This window comes from Rhinichthys klamathensis, unplaced genomic scaffold, assembly GCF_029890125.1.
Source record: "Rhinichthys klamathensis goyatoka isolate OS25496 unplaced genomic scaffold, OSU_Roscu_1.1 h1tg000019l_1, whole genome shotgun sequence".
Lineage (NCBI taxonomy): Eukaryota > Metazoa > Chordata > Actinopteri > Cypriniformes > Leuciscidae > Rhinichthys > Rhinichthys klamathensis.
Genome location: NW_026606570.1, coordinates 2,422,652 through 2,444,888, shown reverse-complemented (window position 1 = coordinate 2,444,888; position 22,237 = coordinate 2,422,652). Strand labels below are relative to the sequence as shown.

General features: G+C 38.5%; 1 protein-coding gene across 1 annotated transcript in view; it reads right to left on the bottom strand.

Moving 5' to 3' along the window:
• The window catches only part of pho (phoenix), a 111,953-nt gene that overhangs the window by 50,771 nt on the left and 38,945 nt on the right, over nt 1-22,237 (bottom strand). The window contains exon 2 of the mRNA XM_056236027.1: nt 16,748-17,157. Coding sequence (XP_056092002.1) covers nt 16,748-16,980 — 233 coding nt within the window. The 5' untranslated portion in view covers nt 16,981-17,157. The remainder of the gene's footprint in view (nt 1-16,747; nt 17,158-22,237) is intronic.

Genomic DNA, 22,237 nt, shown 5'->3' with positions numbered 1-22,237 from the left:
TATCGCATTGGTTTTCATTTCTTGTCATCAAACAGAGCCCTAATCTGTTTATTTTTTCAGTTACACATTCTACATTGATTAAAAAAGAAAAATCAAAGGTGTTTTTATTTTATACAGAAATAAATAATCTATCATTCAGATGAGAATAAAGTTAGTGTTAGTTCAAATTTTAAGGAAAACAAATATATGATCTGAAATATAGCACATTCATGTAAAATTCATTTAGGTTCGATTACCAAACATACAATCTTAATGTAATTTAAAGCAAACAATACATTTAAAATATATGGGTTGTATGACTATTTTTTAATATAAAAAGATATATATCCAAAAAGACAAGGTCTAAAGTTTAACAAGGGTTAAACCCTTATCACTGTAACAGACACAATCACACACACACACACAAGTCAAATCACTTACTTTTTAGATGCAATATTGACTTTTTTTCTGTTTCAGCAGCGAAAATAGTTAAACAAAGATCACAGCAGAACCATCGCGCATCTCACAGCAACGCGTTCTCATTACTGAATGATTCAGCATTTTGAACGAATCGGTTGACTCAAAGATTCAATGACCAATCAATCCATAAACATCTATCTCATAAGTGTTTACTTATATTTGTGAACAATCGCAATAAAACACAACATTGTGCTTTTGTCAAACTGTAAACTACAACTGTCACCCAACCAAAATCTCTTTTTTATTTTATACAGAAATAAATAATCTATCATTCAGATGAGAATAAAGTTAGTGTTAGGTCAAATCTTAAGGAAAACTCTGAAATATAGCACATTCATTTAAAATTCATTCAGGTTCAATTACCAAACATACAAATCTTAATGTAATTTAAAGCAAACAATACATTTAAAAAATATGGGTTGTATGCCTATTTTTTTTTATATAAAAAGATATATATCCAAAAAGTAACAGACACAATCATACACACACACACACACACACACACACACACACACACACACACACACACACACACACACACACACACACACACACACACACACACACACACACACACACACACACACACACACACACACACACACACACACAAGTCAAATCACTTACATTTTATATGCAATATTGACTTTTTTCTGTTTCAGCAGTGAAACTAGTTAAACAAAGATCACAGCAGAACCATCGAGCATCTCACAGCAACGTGTTTTCTCATTACTGAATGATTCAGCATTTTGAACGAATCGGTTGACTCAAAGATTCAATGACCAATCCATAATCTGTCTCATTCATGAATGACTCAGCCGTTCGAACGAATCGTTCGAACAAATGAATCAATGACTCGCTCATTAAGACGGTCGCCTGGCGACACCTAATGACGGCTTAGTGATATGTTTAAAAGTATCATTCTTTCAAACGATTGTTAATTAACTCATATTTGAAACATAAGCTATATATATATATATACACACATATATACACACAAAAATAAAATAAAAACACATTTGAAGCGTGTTTGCTTACTAAATTGTGAGCAGAACGAAAGTTGCAGCAAATATCAGCAACAGGAGTCAAATTTCATTAATCACGAGAGTGAAGAGCTGACTGAAAAGATGATGACGGAATAGGCTATTTTATGTAAAAGCGCCTATTTAAGCGAATCTATCATTGTACTCTTTTGTTGTTGTGTTTTCCGTGAAAAATAATAGACTATTGAACTCACAATTCAAGCAATTGGCCCCCGATATTGCACTAATTTTAAAGTGACACTAAAAAGTATGCGGCTGCAGTGGCATTCATTACGGTGCGCGTCCATGGCGACGAGCGAGCAAAACAGAGCGAACGTTTTTTCATTTCTACTTCCATAGAAATTCATTCGAGCGCACTGTGAGCGCCACCACTATAAATGTCCTTACTTTACTTTCACTTTTAACTTAGCGATATAAAAGCCCCCGGTGTTACACGTCAAATAACCGGTGAGAAAAAATTCTCGGAGTCACATAGCAGCTACCTATATTTAAATACAACAGGCCTACCTGATTTTGAACACAAGAGGGCAGTATAGCCCTATGTATTATTTGATATATTTATTTTTTAACTGAATAGTGCATCCTGGCTGTTTTTAAACTTGTACATTATTCTTAAATTGAAAACAAGAATAAAATGGGTTTAGTTCTGATATTTGTATAATTTTATCTAGAAATAAATGGTGTATAATTAAATTTTTAGAAGATATGAGGCTTTTAGTGTTTATTTTTTTTTACATGACTTTAATCCCTCGCCATAGCAAAACAATTAGAGATATTCAATAGATATTCACAATTATGCTTCTTTAATGTATTTTCATCATGTTGAAAAAGTTTGGTGGGAATAAAATAAACCACTTAAGAGGAGTGGGTAAAAATGTAGAGCCTGGTTTTGCAAAACATCCACATTAAGACCAAAATAGCCCACTTCCTGTTGGGCTGGCTTAAAGTTGTTTGGCCCGATGAGATCTATATGTGTACAGAGTTTCATAATATTACATGCAAGTGTGTTTGATTTATGGACCAAATTTTCTGACCAAGTTCATTTAATTAATAAACTAATTATATAAAACTATTTTCAATGCACTACAATTCAACTGGTTATATGCCTTTACTTATTAATACAACTTATTTAAAAAATACAAGGCGTAAGACATTTTTTTTTCTTTTTTAATGCAGGCCAAACCACACAGCAGTCAAATGGTTAATCTAGCCCCCCTCCCCCTCCCCACACTCACAGACACACACACACACACATAGACGTAGGCTCAGAGAGAGAGAGACATAAAATGACAATTTTCAAACCAAAATATCTGACTTCCTGTTGGTTGGAGCTATTGAGTGTAAATTAGAAAGTTGTCTGGCTGGAGGAGAACAATACACATACCGATTTTTATTACTGTAGATAAAATCAATCCCCCCACTTTTGACAAAAGGTGGCGCTACTGAGCCCCTCACCACGCCCGTTTCTGAAACTTTGCACATATCTACTGGCTAATAAATGTGATGTGTCTGTCGGGTTTCATGCAATTTCAAGTATGTTAAGAGTCTCAAAAGCATCAACAAAGAATAATAAAGTTTGATGCGTTGCCACGGCAACAGTATCTAAGATATCAATAATCCTTTCTCAGGTCTACATCTGCCGTGTGTCTACATTATACACATAAAGTTTGAAGCAAATTGGGTAAAAATAAGAGGGTGATTTCAAAGCCTTTAGGAAGTGACACACTTCCTGCTGCCAGTTGGTGGCGCTATAACTTTGACTCACAATAGTCACATCCATGTGATCGGGCTCTTACAGCGAACACACTGGTGAAGTTTCATCAAGATCAGTTAATGTATGCAGAAGTTATAACACACTTCCTGTTTCCTTTATTCGCCATAAATTCGTTTCCTCGCCACGGCCAAACCGTTCGAGATATCAAAAATCCCCTGGCAACTTTTCATCCTCAATGTCTTGACTTCATGCTGACCGAGTTTCGTGGCGATTGGTTGAATTCTCTAGGAGGAGTATATCGAATTCCAGGGGCATACGCTTCCAAACAAACCATAATAGCCGACTTCCTGTTGGGCTGGGGTAAAAAGTAAAAGTACAAAGGATATATGAATCGATGAGATCTATATGTGTACCGAGTTTCATATTATTACATTCAAGGGTGTTTGATTTATGGACCAAGTTTTCGGACCCTGTTCCAGGGGGCGCTGTCGAGCCCCCCTGCCACGCCCGGGTACCAGCTTCAGCCCGGCCCTGATGGCCGCGGGTTCTGACCCGTGTGCAAAGTTTCAAGAGTTTTTGAGCATGTTAAGGGCCCCAAAAGTGCGCTGAGAGTCTCAAAAGTATCCAAAAAGAATATTAAAGTTTGATGCGTTGTCACGGCAACAGCATCTAAGATATCAACAATCCTTTCACAGGTCTACATCTGGCGTGTGTCTACATTATACACATCAAGTTTGAAGCAAATCGGGTAAAGCCTGTTTGATTTATGGACCAAGTTTTCGGCCCCCGTTCCAGGGGGCGCTGTCGAGCCCCCCTGCCACGCCCGGGTACCAGCTTCAGCCCGGCCCTGATGGCCGCGGTTTCTGACCCGTGTGCAAAGTTTCAAGAGTTTTTGAGCATGTTAAGGGCCCCAAAAGTGCGCTAAGAATCTCAAAAGTATCCAAAAAGAATATTAAAGTTTGATGCGTTGTCACGGCAACAGCATCTAAGATAGCAACAATCCTTTCACAGGTCTACATCTGGCTTGTGTCTACATTATACACATCAAGTTTGAAGCAAATAGGGTAAAGCGTGTTGGATATATGGACCAAATTGTCTGACCTGTTCAAGGGGGCGCTGTCGAGCCCCCCTGCCACGCCCGGGTACCAGCTTCAGCCTGGCCCTGATGGCCGCGGGTTTTGTCCCGTGTGCAAAGTTTCAAGAGTTTTCGAGCACGTTAAGAACCCCAAAAGTGCCCGAAAGCATAAAAAAGCATGAAAAAGCTTAAAAAAAGGAATATTAATGTTTGATGCATTGCCATGGCAACAGTATCTAAGATATCAATAATCCTTTCACAGGTCTACATCTGGCGTGTGTCTACATTATGCACATGAAGTTTGAAGCAAATCGGGTAAAAATAAGAGGGTGATTTAAAAGCATTTTGAAAGTGACACACTTCCTGCTGCCAGTTGGTGGCGCTATAACTTTGACTCACAATAGTCACATCCATGTGATCGGGCTCTTACAACGAACACACTGCTGAAGTTTCATCAAGATTAGTTAATGTATGCAGTAGTTATAACACACTTCCTGTTTCACGTTTCTCGCCATAATTTCGTTTACTCGCCACGGCCAAACCGTTCGAGATATCAAAAATCCCCTGGCAATTTTTCATCCTCAGTGTCTTGACTTCATGCTGACCGAGTTTCGTGCCGTGTGTTTGAATTCTCTAGGAGGAGTATTTCACATTCCATTGCATGTGTTTTCCAAACAACCCTTAATAGCCGACTTCCTGTTGGGCTGGGGTAAAAAGTAAGAGCATGAAGTATATATGAACCGATGAGATCTATATGTGTACTGAGTTTCATATTATTACATGCAAGCGTGTTTGATTTATGGACCAAGTGTTCAAACCCCGTTCCAGGGGGCGCTGTCGAGCCCCCCTGCCACGCCCGGGTACCAGCTTCAGCCCGGCCCTGATGGCCGCGGGTTCTGAGATGTGTGCAAAGTTTCAAGAGTTTTCGAGCACGTTAAGGCCCCCAAAAGTGCCCAAAAGGTAGTAAAATAATAATAATAATAATAATAATAATAAATATAGCTGCGAGCAGCGATTACGGGCCCAAGCCGGTGGCACCGCAACCCCGGTGCCTTTAGTTACCTAAAGGCACCGGGGTGGCGGTGCCGCCGGCTTTGGCCCTTCATCGCTGCTCGCAGCTATATTTATATATATATATATATATATATATATATATATATATATATATATATAAAGCCGGTGGCACCGCCACCCTGGTGCCTTTAGGGTTATTGTGCACGACGTGACACAAAATATCTGCTCGCTATCTGCCGAACGGCTCTGGTAGTTCCGCTTCAGCACTGATGATGTTGTAGAAATAGTGCGCTCTGGTTGGTCTGGATTATTCTGGATTTTTTATTTTATACAGAAATAAGTTATTTATAATTCAGATGAGAATAAAGTTAGTGTTGATTAAAATGATGGAAAACAAATATATTGATCTGAAATATAGCACATTAATTTTAAATTTATTTAGGTTCAATTACCAAACATACAATCTTAATTTAATTTAAAGCAAACAATACATTTAAAATATATGGGTTGTATGCAAATTTTTTTTTTAATAAAAAAAAGATATATATCCAAAAAGACAAGGCCTTAAAGGGTTAAACTCTTGTCACTGTAATAGACACAATCTCTCTCTCTCTCTCTCTCTCTCTCTCTCTCTCTCTCTCTCTCTCTCTCTCTCTCTCTCTCTCACACACACACACGTCAAGTCACTTACATTTTAGATGCAATATTGAATAAGCAGAAAAATCGGATTTTCTGCTCTGAAAATAAATAAGCATAAAAATTGAATAAGCACTTTGAATATTCTAAACAGAATAAGCACTAGTCGCTAATGAATAAGTACTAGTACTTAATGGCATAGATACTAGTATCTAAAAAATAAGTACTAGTAGCATGAAAATAGAGACTAGTAGGTTAAAATGATTAAATGTTAAAACGGCTTGCCATATTGGCTCAGAGAGAGAGAGAGAAAATGACCTTTTAGATACTAGTACCTATTAATAGATACTAATATTTATTAAATAAATACTAGTACTAAGTCATTAAATACTAGTACCTATTAAATAGATACCAGTACTTATTCATTAGCTACTAATACGTATTCAAAAGAATATCTAAAGAATAAGCACTAGTATCTAAAGAATAGGCACTAGTACTAAAGAATAAGCACTAGTCGCAAATGAATAAGTACTAGTACTTAATGGAATAGATACTAGTATCTAAAAAATAAGTACTAGTAGCATGAAAATAGAGACTAGTAGGTTAAAATTATTAAATGTTAAAACGGCTTGCCATATTGGCTCAGAGAGAGAGAGAGAGAGAACATGACCATATTCAAACCACAATATCTGACTTTCTGAGGGTCGGAGGTAATGACTTTAAATTAGAAAGTTGTTTGGCTTGAAGAGAAGAATATACACGCTGAGTTTTGTAACTGTAGGTAAAACTAACTAAGTTATAACACACTTTATATGTCCTTTTTTAGTCATGAAAATTCATTTCCTCGCCACGGCCAAACCGTTCGAGATATCAAAAATCCGTCCGCAATTTAGCATCCTCAATGTCTTGACTTCATGCACACCGAGTTTGGCGATGATTGAATGAATTGCCTAGGAGTAGTACTTCACATTCCACAGCAAGCGTTTTCCAAACAACCCATAATAGCCGACTTCCTGTTGGGCTGGCGTAAAACTTGACCGGGGGTGAGATGTTCAACCCGATGAGATCTATATGTGTACCAAGTTTCATATATTTTTACATGCAAGCGTGTTTGATTTATGGACCAAGTTTTCGGACCCTGTTCCAGGGGGCGCTGTCGAGCCCCCCTGCCACGCCCGGGTACCAGCTTCAGCCCGGCCCTGATGGCCGCGGTTTCTGACCCGTGTGCAAAGTTTCAAGAGTTTTTGAGCATGTTAAGGGCCCCAAAAGTGCGCTGAGAGTCTCAAAAGTATCCAAAAAGAATATTAAAGTTTGATGCGTTGTCACGGCAACAGCATCTAAGATATCAACAATCCTTTCACAGGTCTACATCTGGCGTGTGTCTACATTATACACATCAAGTTTGAAGCAAATCGGGTAAAGCCTGTTTGATTTATGGACCAAGTTTTCGGACCCCGTTCCAGGGGGCGCTGTCGAGCCCCCCTGCCACGCCCGGGTACCAGCTTCAGCCCGGCCCTGATGGCCGCGGTTTCTGACCCGTGTGCAAAGTTTCAAGAGTTTTTGAGCATGTTAAGGGCCCCAAAAGTGCGCTAAGAATCTCAAAAGTATCCAAAAAGAATATTAAAGTTTGATGCGTTGTCACGGCAACAGCATCTAAGATATCAACAATCCTTTCACAGGTCTACATCTGGCTTGTGTCTACATTATACACATCAAGTTTGAAGCAAATAGGGTAAAGCGTGTTGGATATATGGACCAAATTGTCTGACCCGTTCAAGGGGGCGCTGTCGAGCCCCCCTGCCACGCCCGGGTACCAGCTTCAGCCTGGCCCTGATGGCCGCGGGTTTTGTCCCGTGTGCAAAGTTTCAAGAGTTTTCGAGCACGTTAAGAACCCCAAAAGTGCCCGAAAGCATAAAAAAGCATGAAAAAGCTTAAAAAAAGGAATATTAATGTTTGATGCATTGCCATGGCAACAGTATCTAAGATATCAATAATCCTTTCACAGGTCTACATCTGGCGTGTGTCTACATTATGCACATGAAGTTTGAAGCAAATCGGGTAAAAATAAGAGGGTGATTTAAAAGCATTTTGAAAGTGACACACTTCCTGCTGCCAGTTGGTGGCGCTATAACTTTGACTCACAATAGTCACATCCATGTGATCGGGCTCTTACAACGAACACACTGCTGAAGTTTCATCAAGATTAGTTAATGTATGCAGTAGTTATAACACACTTCCTGTTTCACGTTTCTCGCCATAATTTCGTTTACTCGCCACGGCCAAACCGTTCGAGATATCAAAAATCCCCTGGCAATTTTTCATCCTCAGTGTCTTGACTTCATGCTGACCGAGTTTCGTGCCGTGTGTTTGAATTCTCTAGGAGGAGTATTTCACATTCCATTGCATGTGTTTTCCAAACAACCCTTAATAGCCGACTTCCTGTTGGGCTGGGGTAAAAAGTAAGAGCATGAAGTATATATGAACCGATGAGATCTATATGTGTACTGAGTTTCATATTATTACATGCAAGCGTGTTTGATTTATGGACCAAGTGTTCAAACCACGTTCCAGGGGGCGCTGTCGAGCCCCCCTGCCACGCCCGGGTACCAGCTTCAGCCCGGCCCTGATGGCCGCGGGTTCTGAGATGTGTGCAAAGTTTCAAGAGTTTTCGAGCACGTTAAGGCCCCCAAAAGTGCCCAAAAGGTAGTAAAATAATAATAATAATAATAATAATAATAAATAATAATCCTTAGGAAAACAATAGGGCCTTCGCCTTTTCAAGGCTTGGGCCCTAATAATAATAAATAATAATCCTTAGGAAAACAATAGGGCCTTCGCCTTTTCAAGGCTTGGGCCCTAATAATAATCCTTAGGAAAACAATAGGGCCTTCGCCTTTTCAAGGCTTGGGCCCTAATAAAGCATTTGAAGACGCGTCACACGATGGCAAGGGCAGACAAGGATGAGACAATCTCTGGAAGCTTCATTCAAACGAAGAGAAAAGTTTTCAAAAGACAGCCAACGAGCAATAAATATAACCCACAAAATTATCGAGCTTATTGTTCTGGATGACCAGCCGCTGTCAAAACTGAAATGCCGTGTACTTAGGACTTTAAGTTATAAAGAGGTTATTTTCTTATATTATTCATATATAATTTTTTAGATTCCTAAATTTATTTGTTGCACTTTTTTATACAGTTATATTGTAAATCTAAAATACCTTTTTCAGTTTAAAGTATTAGATGTGTGGCTGCATTTTAAGTTCTTTTTCACTTAAGAAAAATAAATAATATATTGCTGTGAAATGTATGTCAGATAATAAAAATACTCTAGTTCACTGTATGTATTTGTTCATGTTTTATTAAGGTATAAGTCTGAATCACAGCATAAAAAAATTCTATCAATTCATACAGGGCTAATATGAATTGCAGCTGTATAGATACACACCCAGGTATCGGATCAGTACTCGGTATCGGCCGATACCCTGAGTCCAGGTATCGGTATCGGAATCGGTATCGGGAAGGGAAAAAGGGTATCGGAACATCTCTAGTCTCATTGGCCCTCATTTATCATTCTTGCGTAGAAACAAGCGTATATGTTGGCGTAAGATTATGCTTACACTCCTCTCACCGCCTGATTTATGAAGCTGTGCGTACCTTTGAAATCCAGGTGTACGCAATACCTGCCCTTGATAAATCCCGCGGCTAAAAACGATCGTCATTAGAATAACACGCCCCTATATATTCAAGTCTCCGCTTCCCCCACGCCCTGATTTTACGCCATGGACACACGGAAGACGGCAAAGAAGAGAAACTTCTCTGACGTGGAGGCGAAATGACCTATCACAATGCAATATTTTACAGCACGTCTTCTGAATTAGTATTCAATTTCGAATCACGTTACATGTATTGGTGTGTACAATAGTGATGATGATGATGTGATGTGGAGTAGGCCTACCATTCATTCACATTAATAATTGCATGACAATTTGTAATATGCTTCTTATTATTAGTATGATTTGTATTATTAATGACGCTTATTGTTATTTAGAAGAAGAATGTCATTATTATTATTTGTATTATTATTATTATTTAAAAGAAGAAGAATGTATTTTTTATTATTTTGTCAGTCTGAATTATTTGTTGGTCATTGAAAGCCTTTCGTTACCGAACTCAGTCCGTGCGCACCTGCCGATCCTAACCATGGAACGTCAGGGTAAAGCGCACAGGCTCGCAACTGAAGGAATACGCTTATAAATCAAATGCTTTGGTAAAGTCACACAAATTAAACATTGAAGTCCATGTTGCACAAAAATAAACACTGAAGTAAATAATTACTATGTTTTTGTTTTTTTGTTTTACAGTGGGTCATAATATATCATATCTTTTAGTTTGTCAGTGCGTTTTGTGGTGTTAGGAATTGTTTTTCTGCGCATTTCCGCACTAACTCAAAACGTGCGTACACCACCTCCTGAGCTGGCGTAGGATTTGAGCGTGCCATACGCCAACGTCCATATTGATAAATTTCAAAGTCACCGTGGTTTTGGGTGTACGCCAGGTGTACGCTGGAAATTTGGTGTACGCACTTTTGATAAATGAGGGCCAATGTCCATACTATCTATCCTAAACAGCATGTGAGATTAAAATAAGTGTGTCCCTAAGCATAGTATGTTGAAAAGAGTATGCCAGAAGTCCCCGGATGGTCTACTAATTCCGGTTGATTTTCGAAGTGTGGATCCGTGCTCACTACAACAGCTAACATTGCCCACAACCCATTGCGATTTGGAGGATTCAGTTCAGAAAACACGAGTAAAAAGTGGTTAGATAAAGGGGTTTGAGTGACTAATAATCAACATTTGATCTGATTAAAATATTTATGCAAGGTTATCTGTGTTATATTTCATCTGCAACAACGTGAACTTTTCTAAAGATCCGTTTGGCTATTAACTTTTAAAAGCATCGACATGAACATCTTTTTCTCAGAATATTAGAAACAGATCTTTATTTTCTTTTAGTGCAAGGAAATATTTGGTATCTGCAACCTTTTTACCACAATTGGATTATGGAGATCTGCTTTATATGAATGCCCCGGGCCAGTACATTATTATTTTTTTAATTTACACCGTTTATCATAGCGCTTTACGATTCATTACTGGTTAAAGTTATCAAGCACATCATTGCACTTTATATGACTGAATTGCCATCTTTGTATACTCGAAGAAGTTTTAATTGGCATTGTTTTATTTATAAGTCTATTTGTGGTCTAATACCATCATACCTGTCTCTCTACGTTTCTAATACAAATGTTTGCTACAATCTTCGTTCCAATGATTTGTTATCTTAAAGTTCCTCAGGTTCGAACAGAGCTAGGGGAAAAAAGGCTTTAAATATAATGCTTCTGCTTGGAATACTTTACAAAACATCTTAAAGCTGACTATGCTTCCATCACTAAACGAGTTTAAGTTACTTTTAACAGATTATGCGTTTTATCCTTTGGTAAATTGCTGCTGTGATCCTTGATTGTGTTTTTCTGTTTTTGATGTGTATTTGTATGTTTATGTTATTGTAGCTCTTTCTTGGCCAGGTCACTCTTGTAAAAGAGATTTTAATCTCAATGAGTTTTTAACCTGGTTACATAAAGACTGACTGACTGTCAGAGACAAAGACCCGAGACTGGCAGATCAACGTGCTACTGCATTTCTCTCCAATACAATAGGCAATTAAATGTGGAGAATTTTGACAAGATGATTGACAGATCAGTTTACGTGACAGGATGCGTGTAACTAAGCGACAGAGCAACCGTTAAAGACGCTATTTTATGACGCGAGAGAGAGCATGTCCCAAAGTGTGTCTAACGGTACTCTTCTAATACACACTCAAAATTATGTACTTTCTCTTCACAAAAAAAGTAGGCCTACATAATTTTAGGGCGTAGTATGAGTAGGCGAATTGAGACGCAGCATAAGATATTTTGAAGAATGTTGTTGGTAACCAGACAGTTGACGGTAGGCAGCCATTGACTTCATTTAGGTATGTTGACATAGCAACCGCGCGCGGCGAACATTCGGTCTCAATAATTTGTTCCAAACTGCGTGGTACTGTTAATATGTGTGTCATGCAATATCCACTCCTCGCCGCCTGGAGGGAGTATGTTTTTCCTGAATACGACAGTAACTACGACGAGTACAACCCCCGGAAGCATTAGACATTTCGAGCTTTCAGCCCTGAGGTGTTTTCAGTTCACCACAACTCCTGGAAAATTTGAGTGGCTTTCAACCGGTCGGTGGGATTCATCTAAGTTTTGGACACTAATGAAAGGTAGGTGGACATGAATATATACCTTTTATCTTGGTACTGACGAAGTTTCATCGAAATCCATGGAGGAGAATATATTTAACTAAATCGCGGAAATTTGTTAGTCACATTTGTGGTGGGTAGATTAGCGAACGTCCTGTCAGATGAACTGTAGGCGTCGTTCTAAAAAAAAAAAAAAAAAAAAACATCGTCTCGATTTTAACTCATTCTCACCGTGTTTTCCTTGAAATTATTACTGATGCTATGTAGTTTAATATGCATCTCATGGTTTTCCTGACATATAATAGTAACATTAGTTTACATCACTTCGAATTACATTACTTACTGAAGACTAGCCTGTAACTCTGTTTAAAATAATAGGCTAACAACAACCTTTTTTGTCTTGTTAAATACTTTTTTCCTTTTTTTCCCCCTGAGCCTTTTGTCCTACCATGAGTTAGTACCCCCTCACTTATATGTGTTGATTCTCCAAAAGTAGAACATGACTGATTATTAAATGAAAATCGTTTTATTTAATCTCCTTAATTTGAACATTTAATTCTCAGGAGTTTTCTTCTTGCATTTTCCAAGATGATAAGTAAATATTCTCAGTACTTCCAATAAATTATTAAATGTTTCCACGTAACAATGCGTGTACCCCTGGTTGGGAATCACTTCTAGCTGAATACAGCAAATCCTCACAATTCATAACTGTGTACATAATTTAAAAGTGGCATTTAATTGGATCTATGAATGTGATCAAAAAGTTATACTTTTTTGTAGTCTGTATTAAATTCGTTTACTAGTTTATTCGAAGTATCCTGCAACACAAGCCATGTTGATTAGTCCATTTATGTCAAATTTCCCTGAATCTTGTAGATTATGTAGACTAATATTTGATGTTATGTCTTTACAGCTAATTATGAAAAGAAGAAAGGGGCCCAACACACAACCAGGTCTAGCCAGACAGCACCTCCTGGACAAGTACAGTGATCTACCATCTCCTCATTTGATCCAAAATGGACATATTCTCTTTCTTTATGTCACAGCTGAATCCAGCAGAGCTGCAACTGCAAGAGAAATAATAAGATATATACCAGAAATGACTAAAGGGCAGGCAAAAAATAAAGTGAAGCTACTTGTTGAAAAAACTTTAACAAAATACAGAAAGCTAACTAATGAGCAAGAATTCAGTCAGTTTGAAGGGGTATGTAGCCGAAGATTTTGTGGAATTTCCACTTCCACCACAGTTTCCCACTTAAAGTTTCCTTCTGCTGAACAAGTTCCGAAACTTAGTCCTTTGAAGACAAGACAGGTTGCTAGAGCCAATTGTCCTTCTTGTACCAGATATAAGGAGTCTCTGAAAAACATGAGGCAGAAACATCTGCAGATGCAGAGAAGAAAGTACCTGGCAATTAAGACACTCATAGCACAGCAGAAAAAGGAGGGAGCAATAAGGATACTTAATCAGAAACTGAAAAGGAAAGAAAAGCAAATATCCGACTTGAAAAATCTGTTGAAATCGCATGAGTCTGAAACAATCGCTAAATTAAAAAAACAATACAAAGTGAAAGCAAGAAGTAATATGCGCCTGACGAAATCCCTTACACACATGAGGCGAGAGGTCAAATTAAATTCTGTTCATGATATGGAACAAAGATGTTGCGAGTTCGAAGAAAAAAATAATTCAATGAACAGTGAGATTCATGATCTTCAGGTTGAAGACCTTCTTTTGGGAGAAAAAATCCAGGATTTGGAAAGTGAAAAAAAGCTTACAAAAACAGACGCGAAGTCATACTCAAGTGAAATGAGATTGATGGTGTTTGATGCGATATCCAATCATGTGCCCACTGCCAACATCCACATTAGTTTCACCATTAGTTTAAGTGATGTGCCAAAAAGGGCTACTGTGGAAGCCATGACCAGAGAATTGGGAGCAATAAGTGACCTCCAGACTGCTGAAGCACTTTTAGCGAACACACACTCTACCCTGGGTTTTGATGCAACCACACAGGAGGGAATCCACTTGAACAGCATACATTTCACCACCAAAGAGAACTGTTATGTTGTTGCTGTAGATGAACTTCCAGGAGGCTCTGCTGAGGATTACCAGATCCATGTTTGTGACTCCATCAGTAACCTTGCTATTGTCTACTGTCATTTTTTTGAGGCAGACTACGAAAACATTCTTCAAAAAATGATAGGGAATATATCACGCTCACAGCTGACCGCTGTGCTGCCAATCATGCGGCCATTCGTTTAGTCTGTGCGTCTTGGAACAAGGCCCTAAATTAGTTGAATTGCAACCTTCATCCTCTGAAAACAATAGCTTCAAAGACAAAGAGTGCTCTGAAGGAGATAGAGAAATCCATGGGGATTACTGGGAAAATCAAAGGGAAAGACTGCATTGGGGCCAACATTGTGGTTCAGATGAATAAGATGAGGTACATGGATGGCAAAGGTGACCCTCGTGGCTTTAAGATCTTTCTGAATCACAACAATCTCCCTCTCGGCCTCATACCACGCTACAGAGGTAATCGACTGCACATTCTTTTCCATATATGTGGGATATTCTCAAGTCATCATGCTGCACTAAAGGCATATCTCTGTGGAGGAACATCCTGTGGAGGCCTGCGTGCTAGCATTCTGGAAGACTTCAACTCTGCAGCAGGACAGGTTGAAATGCAAGTTCTGGGTTTGCTTGGGAAATTACTGACTGGACCCTGGATGACCAAATTCTACACTGGTGCAGATGACCAAACTGATTACATTAAATGTATTGAAATTATCAAAGAGAACGTGCAGAACCTTAAAGATCAACTACACTCACCTGTTGAATTCCTGACTCGCACAACAGACCTCTTTGGAAATCAGCTGAATGCTTCAGACAAAATCCTTGAGAAATTGCAACAACCACCAAAAGACACAGTCATGTTCACTCAAATGATGGAAAGCTGTCTGAGACCGGTCATTTCAGTACTTGAAAGGCAATATCAACAATACTTTGTTGATACATGGACAGTGACAGAGAAACTAAAACAAGAGACAACCTCAGCAAGATCACATAACATGGATGCTGAAGAGCTGATGGGGATGTTTAGTGCGTTGAAGAAGAAAGCTCCAAATGCCACAATCTGCTACTTGACCTGTAAAATGAGAGCACGGAAAAACAACACTGTGGACTATTTGGACAGTTTAGACAAGGAAAAACAAGAGCTGGTCATCAGGAAAGCAGTGAAGCTGGGAGTAATACAAAGAAGAAAGAGGAGGATGAAGCAAGGAGGAATTGCACAAACGACAAGCCACAAAAGAAAGGAAGAGAAGTGAACAAGAACGGAAAGTGTTAGAGAAAAAGATTGAAGAATTAGGTGCAGAGAAGATCGAGGAAGCGTTTCCAGAACTCCCAGAAGAAAAAATGAGCTGGATCAAGGAGTTGTTGGGTGGCAGAGGGGTGGGAGCATTTATATGTCATGCGTGGGATTTGGGTGGCAACAGGGTAATTTTCAATGGGAAAATTGAAACTTCCCAGGCTAAAAAAAAGAAATACACTGTTGGCTATTGGGACATGAGCGGGGAGGGGTATGAATTTGATGCACATGACACTGATGTGTCCATCTATGCAATGGCAGCAGATGTCATCTTGGATGACTTGGTTGTACAATAAGCCTGTCAAAGTTATCAACTCAAGTCTGCTCAATCACACAGATAGCTTGTATATTTTTCGTACCGATCATTCATTGTTAGAAAAAAAAAAGAATGAATATGAATGTATATTTGCATTTTAAGCATTTTAAGCATGTATAAATATGAATTCACAATTAATAGTGGTGTATAAAGTTGTCTTCGCTTGTATTTTGAAAATAAACGTGTATGAATATGAATGAACGCTTATTAATTATAATTGTTTTCACAATGAAATACCATGGGTCTGATGCCCATTCCAACTAAAGTAAATGTTCATGATTTCATTTGAAAGAATTAACTAAAATCTACCTTCTGTTCAAATTTCATGCAAATATCTGATAAAATGATGAAGTTACAAGCAAAAACATGTGAATAATAGGAATTTTCGGTCACATGCCTTCTATTGTAAATAATGTATAATATTTTAATATAATCCCAGATGTTATAAATATCATAACTTTCTCAATCCTCAACTGATTATCACAATCCAGGTATCATTGTAACAGGAATTTTCAGCTTTGTCCAGTCATGTGATTAATTTTGAGCTTAGAAGTGTTTGGAAATTTTACTTCATTGGTACTATGGTATAGAAGCCAATAGCTACCATCAACTGTCTTTCATAAAGTGAACTATTCCTTTAATCCGCGTAAACTAAATGAAGCAATTTTAAGGCACGAATAAATAATTTTCACAGGGGAAAAAAAGGTTTAAATATGTCGTTTTGATGATCAAAGATGAGTTAAGGAATCAAAATTATTTACTGCAGGCCAGGGAGACTTTAAAAGAGGATGAGAAGCAACACAGCAGTCTAGTTTCCATGTCCATTTTTACCTGTCCGAAGAAGATCTGTGGACTGAAGCATCTCGTCTCCTCTCAAAGGTGCTGGTGAACTGCTCAAAGCAAGCATTGATAGAACTTACAACATCAGGCGGAGGAGTTTCGAGGAACAGCTCTGAGTGCGGGTCCAAGTCGATCAAATCGCTAACGGGCGCCACAACCGGTACGATCTGCTGCTTGTTCGGCGACTCAATTTGCGTTCTGACGTCTTCGCTTCTTAAAGCCATGGTTATTTAATTTAATACTATATATGACATGAGAATTGTCGTATTCGTAGACTTGCGTGATATCGATTATTTGTGCACCTCTAACGGGCGCTAATGAGGCACGGGCTGTAAAAGATTAAGCCTGAACACAAAAGTACTGATCAAAAAAGAAAATCATGTATCAGACAACGTTTGCCTCTATGCCAAACATATCCACATGTGTTAATATGGCGGGCGCCTTCTTCTTCTTCTTTGTAATGTTTAATGGCGGGTGGCAACCAGCATTATGGTGCATTACCGCCACCTACTATGTTGGAGTGTGAGCCAGAGCTTTCCTTCCCTTAAAAAAAATAAATAAAAAAATAAATAAACCTAATAACAGTAATAATAGGTACTATTAATTTTACCTGCCCCTAAATTCTATTTATCAATCCAGTTTCTCTCAAATAACAGAAAAACTTCCCTACTTCAATATCAAAAACATTTTTTAAACTTAATTCTTCCTGTTCCAACTTTCTACTTTCCTCCCTTAGCCTAATACTTCCCGCTCTCGAGAGAATTTTTGACAGTGAAGAATTACATGCTCAACTGACTCCTCTATTTGGCAATGTTCACACACTCCTGAAGGGTGTTTATTTATTAAGTACAGAGTTTTATTAAGCCTAGTATGTCCTACCCTTAGCCTTGTCAAGATATGCTCCTCTTTATTGTTTCTTCTGGTTATCCTTCCTGTACCCACATCTTGCTGTAATAAATAGAGATGTCGCCCTGTGTTTCCTGTATCCCAACTGTTCTGCCACTCCTTAATGATGTTTCGTTTAATTATTCCTTTGGCTTCAGACTTACTGAGGGAAACGCACATTACCTCCTCCTGCATCAGAGCCTGTTTTGCTAATGCATCCACATCTTCATTTCCCTTAATCCCTCTGTGTGCTGGAATCCACATAAATGTTACCTGCATATTCATATTTTTAATTCTGTACAATGTTTCATAGATCTCATTTACTATATCTTGCCTGCTGTTAGATGTAAATGACTGCAGTGACATTAATGCAGAGCATGAGTCTGTACATAAAATAACTTTTTTAATTTGTAATTCTTCTACCTTCTGTAATGCTATTACAATTGCCAACATCTCTACTGTATAGACTGATAGATGATCTGAAGTCCTTCTTTTACCAGAAACATGCAATGTAGGAATACTAAAACCAAAACCTGCTTTCCCTGTATTAGGATCCTTGGATCCATCTGTATATATTTGAACATATGTTTGATATAGTGTTTGTAGTCTATCTTCCACCAGTACTGCCATATTTCCAAATCCTTTTTGACCCTGCATTTTTTCAGGAAATATAAATCTACTGACACTGGAGGAAACAACCAAGGTGGTGTCACTGATAATGGCACTGTCGGGATATATCCTCCTTGATTTAATGTCATGTCTTCAGCTATTTCCTCACATCTCCATGCAAAGCATCCCCGTTTAGCTCTTTCACTCTCCCAACATGGGAGAAGTATCTTAGTTGTAGGATGTCGATCCCCAGAATGCCCTTGTAAATTTATCCAGTAGTGCATCATTAATTGCTTACGTCTAATGTGCAACGGCATTTCCCCCATCTCAACCTGAAGAGCAGCCACAGGAGTTGTTTTCACAGCCCCACAGCATATTCTTAGAGCTTGAGCTTGCACCACATCCAAACTTCTTTAATGATGTTTTAGCTGCCGATCCATAAGCAATGCTCCCATAATCTAATACTGATCTTATCAATGCTATATACACATTTTTACTAGCAGCCCTACTTGCCCCCCATTCTGACCCTGTTATGCATCTCATCACATTTAGTATCTTTTTACACTTGGTATTTATCCTTCTAATATGTTCATTCCATGTTAGCTTATCATCAAACCACATACCCAAAAACCTAAAAACTTTTACTCTCTCTATATCTTGTCCATACATCTTTACCTGAGCCTCAACCCCTCTCTTTCTAGTGAAAATTACAGTCTTGGTCTTCCCAATTGCAAACTTAAATCCCCATGCAATTGACCATCTCTCCACCACATTAATTGCCTCTTGTATTTTACCTTTAATATGATTGATGTTCCTTCCCCTTTTCCATAAGGCTCCATCATCAGCAAACAGTGACTGTCCGATATCCCCCTGCACTTGTGAAAAAACGTCATTAATCATTATGGAAAAGAGTATAGGGCTAATAACACTGCCCTGAGGAGTACCATTCTCTACCATGTACCTTCTTGAAACAGCTGTCCCAATTCTTACTTGTATACTTCTCTCATCCAAAAATCCCTTAATCCAATTGTATGTCCTACCTGCTATTCCTATCATTTTTAATTTTATCATTACTCCCTCCTTCCAAACCATATCGTAGGCTTTTTCTACATCAAAGAACACTGCCATTACGGATTCTTTATTAACTTGAGCTTTCCTTATCTCGGTTTCCAAACACATAACCGAATCCATTGTTCCTCTACCCCTCCTAAATCCACTCTGATGAGGTGATAAAATTCCTCTTTTTTCCATATAAAAGGATAATCTGTAATGATCCTTTCCATTATCTTTCCTACATGTGACGTAAGTGCTATTGGTCTATAATTCGTTGGGCTTGACAAATCTTTCCCTGGTTTCCTGATAGGAATAATTATTGCTTCTTTCCACCCAACTGGTAATTTCCCTAAATCCCATACTTTATTATAAAACCCCAGCAACTTTGTAGATGCTAAAACACCTAGATGTTCTAACATTACATAACAGATATCATCTTTACCCGGAGATGTTAATCCAGATCCTTTTATTGCTCTTATCATTTCTTCCATTGTAATTGGCGCATCCATTATACTGTTACAATCCTCCCTTCTTTCAAGTAAGTCTCCATATGCTATTCTTGTCATTGTCCTTCCTCTCTTGCCCTCCTCCGTTAAGTTTTCAGAACTATGAATAAGAGTAAATGCCTTCGCTATCATCTCTGCCTTCTCCTGGTCAGACACATGGCGGGCGCCATGCAGTTCTGCCCAGGAAATACATCAGCTGAAAGTGTTTGGTAAAGCGCATGCGCATGCCATCATTTGGGTATATGAGCTCAAACAAGCAAAACACTTTTTACAAAGCAATTGCAAATGTTTTATTGAAAGTGTAATCTATTAAATACAATTAGCAAATCATCTAATACCATTAAAAATGAAGTCGCTTTACAATATGTGTTATTTATTGAATTTGTAGGGGTTTTATTTTATTTTTATGAAGAGCTTGGTTAATCAGGCCAATAAAAGACTGTTAACTACAACTCCTCCATTTTAGTAAACAAATATGTATACATTAAATATATACAAACTTATAATATTATAAAAACCATAGGTTCATGGGCTTACACCACAGTCTATGGGGTCTTACAAAGATCATCGCCCCTAGCGGTGAACCATTGAAATTGTGAAACGTTATGACGTAACGAAGCCTCGTTTACTGTAATCACGTGACTTTAGCAAATACCAAACCAAACATACTCCAAACCACTGATTCGAAATAAAAGGCTTGTAAAGGTTTCAAAGCTTCATGAAACAAGTGTGAGCGGTGGTAGAAACGAAGCTTTTCAAAGCTTCGAACCAATTGCTTTGCAAAATGATTAACTGTTTTGAAGCGTTCGAACGCTGACCAGTGACGCCTGTTGGTCAAAACAGTGTAAATACAACAAAAACTCAGGCCAAACATGCATAAAACACATTTTACACACCCATTTAAAAAATGTTTTATTGAAAGTAAAATATATCCAATGCAATGAATCATCTAGGGATTAAATCAAGTGTATCAAGATATTATCAATTTTCAGGGCTTGTTTTGTTTGTTTCATGGATGAGTCAGCTAAACAGGCCAATAAGGGACTAATAACTACTATTATTCACTTGAATTATACTAATGTCTCATTAAAACGTCAAAAATTTTAGAAAACTAATAAGAGATCAGGTAAAAACCACAGAGAGTTGTTAAATGGTTCGCCGATGGGGCGATCTTAGTGAATCCGCATGGGTTCGCAAAGATGGCCCCCTAGCCATAGATATCATACATAGATGCCTCATACCATATCCATATAATAAAGGCTAGAAGTCTCGTCCGCACTGCTGGCCAATAGAGGTCGACGTCCGCACCTGGCGGCCATCTTGTCACAGGCAGCTCGCTCACTCGTAACATTGTGTTTTAATGGTGCATGTATTTTAAATAACCATAACTTGCTCAATTTTCTACCGATTTTCAAACGGTTTGGTTTGTTATAAACGTCAGAGATGTAGTTATGACATAGGCGTCATTTACGGGGAGGGACGGGTGGGACATGTCCCCACCACATTTTGCCAGGGTCGATTTTGTCCCCACCACTTTTGAAACATCTCGGATGTACCAATACAAGTAAAACATCTCCAGTTAACTAGCAGAGCATTCGTTTCGTTCGTTAGTTAAATAAGAGGCGATCTAGCGCTGAAATGTGTTGCTTTTTTAATCAAGTGATCATGTGCTCGTTGCCTCTGCGATCAGAGCCGCGGATAGTGTTCTGTTGTGGCTCGCGCATGCGCCGCAATGTCTTCACTCGGACGCGCGCTTCAATCCGTTGCGGAGATTCTCTATTTGTTCCGGTGAAATCGCAAAACAAAATGCAAACAAAGTGTCCCTGCTTGATATACAACCACTGATAAACATTATCGGTTTTGATGAGGAAAAAAAAAACTATACGAGTGGCGTGTGGATTAGAACCGAGAACCTCCGACACGCTTGGGAAAAATTCTGCCACTCGACCATTGTAGTACATACATACATTAGGCTGATCTATGACACTAAACATATATTAGATCTCATTGTACGACCAATTAAACCCAAAGTACTATTTAACCCCCCCACCCATCACATTTTTGGTCGGACATCATCACATCTTTGTATACATTTTTATTTATTTACATCAGTAAGCTACAGGACATCGTCTTTCAAAACATGACCTGCGCGAAAGAGAAAAAAAAAATGAATGTGTCATTGTACCCAGCACTTTTGAAAATGCACTTTCGAATGGGTCTCTGTCCCCAGCACATTTCAAACCAAACTGACGCCCATGAGTTATGACACTGCACACTTATGAATAATAAGTGTATCAATAAATAGAATTATAGCCACGTTAATAACGTTTGTAAGAAACCAAACCGTTTGTAAATCCGTCAAGATTTCAACGAGATAAGAGTATTTGTGTTCGTGCTGATCACTCATCTTACATCAGGTACCACAGAG